Source organism: Sinocyclocheilus anshuiensis, unplaced genomic scaffold, assembly GCF_001515605.1.
Source record: "Sinocyclocheilus anshuiensis isolate Anshui unplaced genomic scaffold, SAMN03320099.WGS_v1.1 scaffold1640, whole genome shotgun sequence".
NCBI lineage: Eukaryota > Metazoa > Chordata > Actinopteri > Cypriniformes > Cyprinidae > Sinocyclocheilus > Sinocyclocheilus anshuiensis.
The window spans coordinates 558,298-569,312 of NW_015555883.1; the positions used below are offsets into that span (position 1 = coordinate 558,298).

General features: G+C 36.6%; 1 protein-coding gene across 5 annotated transcripts in view; it reads right to left on the reverse strand.

Moving 5' to 3' along the window:
- Nucleotides 1-232: 232 nt before the first annotated feature.
- LOC107675846 (myoD family inhibitor-like) overlaps nt 233-11,015 on the reverse strand; it is a 32,613-nt gene continuing 21,830 nt past the window's right edge. For all 5 annotated transcript variants that reach the window (XM_016470337.1, XM_016470340.1, XM_016470338.1 and 2 more), the window contains 2 exons: nt 1,660-1,935; nt 233-1,521 (listed from right to left, as the gene is read on the reverse strand). In XM_016470337.1, coding sequence (XP_016325823.1) covers nt 1,268-1,521; nt 1,660-1,935 — 530 coding nt within the window. In that variant the 3' untranslated portion in view covers nt 233-1,267. The remainder of the gene's footprint in view (nt 1,522-1,659; nt 1,936-11,015) is intronic.

Genomic DNA, 11,015 nt, shown 5'->3' on the forward strand with positions numbered 1-11,015 from the left:
AAAACACCACATATAACAGTGGTAGATTTCTTTTATCCTGTTCTTTTATTCCATTACTGTACAATCTTGTCCAGTTACAAATGTATCCTGTCTACCTCCAGTTTTATTGCAAGCAAGAATAGAGATTTATCCTTAAAATGTAAACAATTCAAATCAATGCACTGCTTTTCGCCATCATTCTATGAGATTATTATGTACGGGTTATGATTTAGATTATGGGCTGTTGATACTCAAGGATAAAATAATACTGCTAACACTAGGCATTTACTACATCAAAAAACAATAGGTAGATACATAAATGTAACATTTAGATTCACACAACTGATATAAATGGAAAGTTTTGGAATTACAAAACAGATATTTCACATTGGAAAAAATTACGGGAGCAATTCACAACCGCTTACAGTATAATATTCCAGTATGTAAGAACTGATGTAGTGAAAATGATAGAAAGAGTGAGAATAAGAACATCACAGGACCACATGTAGAGACTGACATGATTCTTTTCACGTTTATATACAATCTATGATACAACTGTAGTATGGCACCATATATTAAATACACGTCTTTCTCCCACTCGCATACATCTATGAGTTTCACACTCACAGTTTATGGCTTTTGTAATCCTCAAAGGACTACACCAGTGTACAACAGTAAGTGTGCGCACCAAGAGGTGATATTTGGGAATAATGTTATAAAATAGCACTAGTGTTGATTGTGTATGTGATCTTTGGATACATCTTCCTTGAGAACTTAGCGTTGGAATGTTTTTAGGAGACTGTATTGTTTTCGACAACAGATCTGAGCTGCAATTCAAGCTCTTTTATGGTGTGCATTATTGTGGAATTTTTAAACCACTGGATGGTTGTGGATTGTGCATTTATCAAAAGTTTGGCACTAAGATGATTTCAAATAACTAACAAACACTGACATTTACGAACCTTTTTTTGGCTTTTCTCAGTGGCCTCATAAGTCTTTTGGGTGTTTTTGTATTCAGCATCATGCCAATGTAGACTCAACGAAACATTTTAAGCAGAAACCAAACTCCAGAAAGAGTTCATATGTACAAAGACTATTGCAGAATATCACCACTAGTGTATGACGCCCCAACCCTTTTCCTAGCAAGACAGTTCAAAAGGAAGCTACTAGACTGTAACTCACATCTCCAACTAGGTTTGTGCCCACTCCAGATCATCGGATTTCATTCTTTGCTTGTTTCTTCTCAAGTCCCAAATCAGTAAAAGTGGCAGCGCCCCCTACCGGAGTCTCAGGAGGAAAAGCACAGCCCGCAGCACTCCATGCAGATCTCCAGACAGTCTGCAGACTCGCAGCACGCGTCGATGATGCCGCAGTCCATGTCACAGGGCAGGTCACAGTCACCACATTCCTCTGAAGCGCAGCAGCAGCAGAAGCACGAGTCGTCTGATGCGCAGGAGCCGCATGTGGTGCAGTCCAGCACGATGTTACACAGTGTGAGGAACTCGCAGAACAGACAGGCCAGGATGCAGTGGACACAGCAATCTGGATGCAGCACAGAAAGTTAGTCACAACAGAAATCTCTCTGGCGAGTGATGGATATTTGCGTCAATCAAACTTCCTGCAAATGAAAGCAAAAGTGTACAAACAATCAGGGTTATTGTGCAGTGAGGTCTGACTCACCATCCTGGGCCTCTGTGGGGATCTGGGAGCTGTTGGATTTGGAGCTACCTTTGCTCCTCTTGCTGCTCTGACTGTTGATGGATGGGTTCGACTGCAGTTTCTTGGGGTTTTTATGGGCTGTGGATGAAGATGAGGAGGATGACGAGGCGGCTCGTGAAAAGGTTCCGTTTCTAACCGCACTGCTATGCGGCTTGCTGTCTCTCCTCAGCAGCGCCGCTGTTTCAGTCGAGTTAGATAGCGTGGGGTGTATGGGCGTAGACCGTGCTTGAGGTTGATCTGAGAGAGAGAAAGAAAACAAACAAAAAGGTGAGCAGGGCTATAGCTGGGTTTTATATCAGCTTTTTCTGCTGCTGTGTAATTATTCTCCTTTTGCAGCCTAAGGATGTGTAAAAGAAAAACAGCAGCTGCATATTTGTGACTAGAAGACTTAGTTAGCATCTTGTTTCTTCAAATAGAATTAACCGTTTCCTCACATGTACCAATCAACTTCCAAAAAAGGGCCTCAGGCAGATTCTTGTGTAATACCCAAGAACTTTACTTAAAGATCCCACTGTACAGAAAGGGAGCGGTAGTGTGCTACAATTTTTTTGTTTTTTAATTAGCTTCTAATTGTAAATATAACTTGCGCAAGTTATAGAAAGTTAAGAATAGTAACATGTACAGTAACAAGTAACAACAGTAATTATTCCTGTGATGGCAAAGCTGAATTTTCAGCAGCCATTACACCAGTCATACACGATCCTTTAGAAATCATTCTAATATGCTGATTTAGTGGTCAGAAACATTTATTGTTATCAAAGTTGAAAACAGTTATTCTGCTTAACATTTTTGTGGAAACTGAGATAAATTATTGTTATTATTATTATTATTATTATTATTATTATGTTGTATTCTTTTTTTGTTCAAACAAACAGCATGTCTCACTTTTGGTCATTTTAATACAGCTTTGCTGAATAAAAACTATTAATTTATTAAAGAAAAAAATAATATTATATATAATTTGAATCTTATGAATCCTACTGATCCTAAACTTTTGAACAGTAGTGTGCATCTCAACATTTTTGAATTTACACTTTTAATAGTTTCGATTTTAACATTAACTTTACAGTATTTATAAAATATTTACCTGTATATATTTTTACTAAATTATTATTATTATTAAATAAGTATACACATATATTAATATTTGAGTGATAAATTGTTGAAGCTATATTTTTAATTAATTGAAAAGTGTGAACTTTTTGCTACTTTAAATCAAAGACTATTAAAACATCTATCATATGTGTTAGATCACAAAACTAGTCTAACGAGGCTTAGGAAACTTAATGAGTATATAAAAAAATATCAGTGTTGCTTAATTTTATAAATCACCAACAAAACCAGCAAATTCAATTGATCTCCCAGTCCTACTTTTTTCAGCAGGTCATCCACAGGAAGAAACAAGGGCAAGACTGACTGATATTGATGCCAAAGTAGGGTTTGTTTCTGGGAAAGAGCCTTCAGTGTTCAGTAGGGACAGGAGTCCTGATGGAAAAAGCGCATGTGTTTACAATATCCGCTTGATGCTTGCAGGTCAGCAGTAAGCATGGGGTCTAGACTGTTGATATGACTAGACACAATGGTATGGCTCATGTTTTCAGATTCACTGTCTTAGCTACTCTATCATTTTCATCTGTCTCTTCTACGGTTGTGTATCGTTTCAGTATGATGGCTTTCCCCCCAACCAGCTTCAAAGCACCAAAGAGAAACAGTCCAAAACAAACAGACAAGCAAACAAACAAAGAAACAGGAATTAATAAACCGAGATCAAGAGACCAGAATGGATTTGCATACCATTGCTTCAGAGTTGCAGGAAGAGTAAACAAAGGAACAAACAACCAACATGAGATCACCGCTATGCTTCATTTCCCACAGAGAGCAAATGACAAGACAACATACACAAATCAAGCAAAGGAGCAGAAATTGCAGGAAACATTTCTGTGTGCCTCGAAAATGAAAATTAAATAAAACCAGACATCTAGGGGTCCAAACAGTAGAGATTTTATAGTAGAGGATGGCTTTAAAATAAATGCAATAATCAAGCTCTACAGTAAAGAGTCTAAAACATGCAGCCAACTCTCTCTAATGTAACTTCCGAAATATTAGGGTTTTTTTTTTCATCTGAAACATGCTGTAACATATTCCAAAATGACTTACTGTATTTGAATTAATGAGAGATTAATGGGAGCGGTGCGTGAACCCAAGTTTATTTGTATAGCGCATTTCCCACATGCCGATGGTTCAAAGTTTTGCTTTAAATAAATTGGTTTATACTTGGCATTTGTGATAAATGCTGTTCATACTGAATGCCACTATAATTTATGTTTGTTTTATACTTATTACAATTCCTGTTCTGTTCTAAAGACCGTTACATTTAAAGGATTTGTTGTGGAGTGAGGGGAACTAAATGGTTTATAGTGTTTATGTTTGTAAACATTTTTTTAATTATTGGCATTTTACATTACTTCTGAATATAATAATGAAATGTGACTTACAGTCAGGTGCAACCTATTTTCTGGAAAATACGGTATCTGCAAACTTCAGACTTCAGCCACGCTCTCTAAATCGAATGCCTCATAAAAGACAGAAACATTTTTAGGTCTAATTAAAAATAAATGCTTTGTTTCGGGCACAGGCACTGATTAAACAAATACTCAATTAAGCTCTTGAATCTGGGCACCGTATGGTGGACAACTGTTTGAAAAGCGGACCACAATCCATGCAGGCTGCCATCGAAAACAAAAGAGTGTGTACAATGATACGCCGCGGTGCAGCCAGATCAGGGTAATGAAAACAAAAGGAGAGGCATATCAGCTAAAGTTATGTCTAATGTTATAATTACAACGTCAGTCATTTTGTGCACTGGGTGTGAGGATGAGGCCAAACGTTTGGCGTTCTGAAGTTCAGACACAGTCTCCCTGTGAGTTTACAGCCTACAAATGTTCTAGTGTTCCTCCACAAACTGCTCGTGGAGCTGACTTTGGCAAGCAGTCTACAGCACTTCGTATATTTTACTCTGGAGCACCGCAAAAGACTAATTATTCTGAAAAAAAGAAAAACTATGTGAAATGCAGACCTTCAGAGCCAAAAGAAAATAAACCCCCAAAACAGAGAAAGGCTAAATGGACCTTTTACGTTAAATGTTTTGTTATATTTTTTTGTGAATGATGATAGTATTTAATCCCATCTTATTGCTGCACTAAACATTTTCACATAAGAGTCCCATAAGAAACGACTAAAGGGAACATTAAGAGAGCCAGAGTTCATAGGAATACGTCTGGTGCCCATGCGGAGGCATGTGGACTCGACAGAGTCCAGGAAAAACATACACAAACACACCTCGTTCTATTCACAGAGTCTGATGGTGGAAGGTCTAGAAGACAGAACTGGCAATCAGCTACATTAGATAATGGCTGAGTGGACACATGCCCACAGTGTGCTGGTGTTGGAGCCTGGCCGAGGTCAGACCGCAAGCAAATTCACTCTGATTGGATATTTTGCCATTTCAAACCTTACTCCAGATGTTGAGTTTGTTACAAAGAAAAAAAAGATAACTCTTTTTTTAAGTGCATTAAATGTCAGAGTCTATGAAAAGACTAAAAGCCCGCATTTCTTTAGAAGTGAAAGCAGTTTCTTCTTTCAAGCGGGTAAACATCACCCTTGAGTCCATATGTTCGGTGTTAGATTGGTGGGGTGTTTATAATGAACTTCCACCCCCATTTGTTTGCCAGGCTTTATTGTGTATGATCTTGAGCTTGCCAGGTCTAGATTGAAGGATCAGCCCTTCAGAAACAGTTACAGTTCACCATGGAGTTAGATCTGACATTTGAAGCTGTGATGCTTTCATACACGGAGACAAAGACAGTAAACCTGAACATCACATCTACATCACCACCAGCTGCTGAGAGGTTCACAGCACAACTGTGGTCTGGCATCTACAATATTACCTTTATATTAATATTACCAATATTACGCATTACCCTTCAAATGTATGGGTTAACTAAGATTTTTTTTAAATGAAATTAACGCTTCTTTTCAGCAAGGATGCACTCAACTGATCAAAAGTAAGTAAAGACATTTATAATGTTACAAAATACATGCTGTTCCTTTGAACTATTAATAATAAAAAAAATCCTGAAAAATCTAAATATAAGCAAAGTATTTTTTGAGCGCCAAATCAGCAAATTAGAAGGATCATGTGACTCTGAAGAGTGGAGTAATGACTGCTGAAAATTCAGTTTTGCCATCACAGGAATAAATTACATTTTAAAGCAGATTAAGACAGAAAAAGTGAGTATAACGAATTCTTTCAGTAACATTAAAAACTCTTACTGACCCCAAAGTTTTGATTTGAACAGTAGTGTATATATGAATTTATATATATCAACTAATACATAATGTGTTTATTAGCAACCATAAATGTCTTTTAACACAGAATCCCAGATGTGCATCTCTTTTCTCAAGAAGTGGTGCTTGCAAATCAGAGTTGAAGGTACACACATTTTGTGGCCCATATACATTATGGTCCAGAAAGAGCACACTAAGCAGTATTCGGTACATAACTATTGACTAAATATTGTCTGATGATCTGTGCTTGCTAAAATTACTTTTGTAAAAAAAAAAAAAAAAAGTACAAATGCTTTGTAGTTTCACTAAGGAATGTTCAATAAATATCTGGATATTGCTATAGGAGTGTTTGCAAAGGAAACTAATTCACACTAAAACTCAAGTGATCGTATAACAATGCATAAATAAATGCATTTAAGTGTGAATGTGAAGCACATGATGAAGGCTACATTATGAAATGAAAGTTCTACTCTTTTGTAAGTGTAAGACTAGTATCTTTATACAAGGTGGCTCAGTGAGAAGATAAAAAAAAAAACGTGTTAGACAATAACACAATGGCTTTTTAAATCCAGCCAGAGAAAAATAAAACATTTTCAAGAAAGATTAAAACTTATGTTCAGACATATACTCTTAAGAAACTGTTTCACAGAAACACATTGTTTTCACAGTGACTCGTCCAAACTTGCATTCAGAGTGTCTATTTCAAGGTTAAATAGATAGATTAGTGGCTCTCGGAACAGCACTGTATTGTACACTGCTTGAGTTACACCCACAACATTTCAGACTTTTTTGATCTAAATAAAAGTGCACACGCGGTTAAAGGGTGTAAACATATTTAAAGACCAGTGGGCATTTTTTTTTTTTTTTTTGGAAAGTTGGTGGTCAGGAATTGAATCCACAATAACATGGGGCATATTTGTGTTATCCTGTGCTGCAGTTTTTGGATGAGGTATTTGACTCAGGATGTTAATTTGTTTGTGTGCATTTGTGTTTAGGGCAGTAAACACACAGCGTCAGTCGGTCTCCTGGGCATCTGCCAGTAAGACAGAAATTTCTACAGAAGCCACAAGTTTCTCTGCTGAGAATCAAGAGGGCAAAACTATGACACATCTTGTGCTCTCATATCCAAAACGAAGTTCATATACATGCATAAAAACGTGACATGTTCACATACATTTCAAAGCTTTGATACATTACCATATATGCATTTTACATACTGAACACACAAACCTAGTCAGGATTATGGTGAATGAAGTCGTTGTTGGGTTGTGGGTAAATCAATACTGAAAGAGACTGGATGTCCACCTTCTATCAATTCAATCAGTTTTCATTATTTACCGTGCAACCAAAGAACACCAGAAAAAAAGGGAGAGATGGACAGAGTAAGAGTGTCAAGAAATCGATGTGTGGATGTGAAGCTGATGACAAATGACAAGAAGTAAATCAAAAGGTAAAATCTTCATCTTTAAGAGAGGCTTTACTGAAGTTCTCTCATCTTTAAACAGTCTTCCGCTGCTAAAATAATAGTCCGTCAGTGCATTACTCTGCAGTCTGAAATCATCTGTGGGTGAGGACACTCAGACAAGGGGTGAATCATCCTCAGGTTGCTTGTAAAAAAATGTAAAACTATATTTCATAAAATTATATATTTTCCAAAATCATCCATAAAGCACATGGATCAGCAGCTCTTAGCATCGCCCATTCTATCCTTATCTAAAATGCACAATTTAGGCCTGAGATGTCAAGTTTCTCTAGGTGTGCAGAATCACTCAGGACCCACTATATCATCTGAACATGCGCCTTTCTGGCCCCCTGAGACCCCCAGACGTCAGCTGCATTATCTCATCTTAAATTCCCTGCCCAGAGCCCCAGGTTTCCCATAACACCTCATTTATAGTCCCCCACTGGTCCAAACAGCCATGAGTAACACTACCTTCTGTCTAAAACCTGCAGGACCACAGAAGCCAGTGAGTCAGCACTTTTTCATTAATACAAAATGAAAACACAAACACATGAAATCTTCAAGAGCAACAAGCTATCAAACATAAATGATTATCTGTTCTTACTGAGAAATGTTCAGCATTTAAAAAAAAAAATAAAATAAATAAAAATAATGTGTAGGACAGATGGTGCAAATAAAAGCACCATATCTTCACACCAGTGAAATGGAAATCCCCTACTTTCTAAACAAGGATGCCTGTTGTCGGTAAAACCGAAAAGAAAAAGAAAACATCCAAATGTGGCAAGGGATAAATTATATGGCTCTTTGAAAAGCAAAGTCAAATTTTACAGGGTGGCCTCAAACAAAAAATACAGCATATAGTATGTTCACAAGAGATCAAGTAATCTTTAATCCTGTTCTGCCTGAGCTCATTTCAATGACAATCTCCAGCGATGAAGACTCTAATCAGAGAATTTTAAAGCTGTAATTTAAGCCAGCACTTTTTCCTCTTACTTCAAGTCATTTATTTCCCCTGATGCTGGCCCCTCTGAACACTGATAATAGATGATGTGATGAGTGAGACATAGGAACTGAGCTTTAAGCCCTGCTGAAGCTGAATAATTCAATAAAAAGTCCAGAATGGGACTGAGAGACAGGATATGCAATGAGACCTTTCTCTGACCAAATTCAATTTTTATGAAGCCATCTCAGAAGCCGTTTTCCAATACAGTACATGGACCTCCCCAATCATCATTTTCCTAGCTGGTGTTCTGACAATCAGTAGAGCGGTACATTCACTTGATCAGTTCAGAGGAAATTCATTGATAAAATATCTTGAAATGCTCCTGCTAATGAGAGTGTATGAGGGGGATGAGTGATTGTACTGATTAGGGCTGGGTATCGATTCAGATGTCCCAATTCGATTTGATTTTGATTCACAAGCTCTCGATTCGATTCGATTCTAGATTTTTTGATTACATTCAGTGAATATAGTTTTAATACAAATGCTATTGATATTTCTAAAAAATGAACAGTAAACATCAGTTTACAAATGGTGAATTAATAAAAAGAAATTAAGAACCACATGCCTGTATTTTAAACCTATTCTTTTTTTTGTATAGAATACCCTTTTTTAAACTTAATTTTTCTGGTAATCAGATGAAGGCATAAAACATTAATTTAATTTATCCTAATCAAATGAAAATTAAACCCTTTTATTTTTTGGCGAACAAGTCATCTTATAGTGAGACGGCAGAAGAAGCTGAAAACACCGCGAGCGTCATCCACACTTTAGTATGTGTGTAGTAAACAAAACTGTGCGCTGCGCCATCCGCCATTCATTCATTGCAGAAATCATGGCGCCTTATGTGTGATATCAAATGCTTCCGCAGATTTATAGTATTACTATAGCATTTCACCTGAGCATTGCGAATCACGCGTATGGCCATGATAAGCACTGAATGAATGACAGGCTTTCTGTTGTAACATCGCACAAGGTAAATAAGGGTGACATCTAGTGGAGAAGACTAATGATAAGATTCACGTTAATCAGATCTTGTTTTAAATGTTTGCTGAAATAAATACCGGAAAAGATCGATTCGTGGCTTTTGAGAATCGATATCGAATCGACGTCATTTAAAAAAAACTATTAATCGAAAAATCAATTTTTTTGCCCAGCCCTAGTACTGATGCACAAACAAACACAACAGTCTAGACTGCCAGTACTGATTACTGTCATTATGTTATTGTATCACGCAGGGTGAACTTAAAACCAGACGTCCCAGGCAAATGAAATGGCTCTTCAGAAAAAGTCATGTCTTTAAATTTATCCTAGGGCTCAACATGAGGATGACCGAGTGGCCCAGGGCCAATGTCAGAATTTCAGGCCAGTTGACAGAACAATCACTTGCCTTTTAGTTGCCATGTATTGGATTTGAAAGCAAAGAGCACCTCTTATGGAAACGATCACATAGAAGTTCATTCGATCTTTAAGACCAATTAGTCTTAGTGTTGGGCAAGTTACTCTGAAAATTTAATCAAATTACTGATTACTCCTTTTAAAAGTAATCATGTTACTGTTCTGATTACTTTATTTCAAAAGTAATTAGTCATTAATTACATTACTAGTTACGTTACTTTTTTCTCCATGAAATCCCAGCATACACACTCCTTATTTCAAAAGTAATTAGTAATTAGTTACATTACTAGTTACATTACTTTTTTCTCCATTAAATTTATGAAATCCCAGCATACATGCTCCCGATAAATATCTGTTATTAAAGCATCAACATTCACAGAACACTGTTATTTTTAACTAAAGCAAGCTGCTGCGTGCATGGTTAGGCAGAATGCCAGCAAAGAGCGCTGCATTTATAATCTCTAAAAGACATCTCAGTTCATCGCAATCTCACAAATCTCTGTTATAACACAATAAATATATGCATAATGAATCTTTCATTATGTCTACAATTCGTGAACTCGCAAATTTCAGCACTGCATTTCTCAACGCTGCAAACACGTGTTATAGCCTAAATAGAAACTCTGTTTTTAAAACTCAATTGAAACAATTGCACCTGTTAATTGTTTATATTTTATATTAGTTCATGTAGCTTTTGTGCAATAGATGAATAACAATTTATTTGTTTTAGATATTTTATGTTTAGATATTTACAGGGATTGAAATTAACTTTTTCACTCACCAGCCAATTTGGCTACTAAATTTTTAAACTTCTACTAGCCAAAAAAAAAAGAAAAAAAGACAGAAATACACCAACAGTTTGAGGCCGTCTACACTGGGCGTGACAAAGCAACCGTTGCAAATCATTTTGTCAGTACTAGGGGTGTGCGATATTGACAAAAAATAATATCTCAATATTTTCTGTGATTTTATCGATAAAGATAATTAGATGATATTTTGCTGAGTGTGTTATTGTGCTGATATCTTAAGGACTGCCGTGGACAGCTGACTCCTAAAATTTTTGATATTCTTCATATTCTGTGTGGTGATCAGTTCACAGCAGTGATAGAA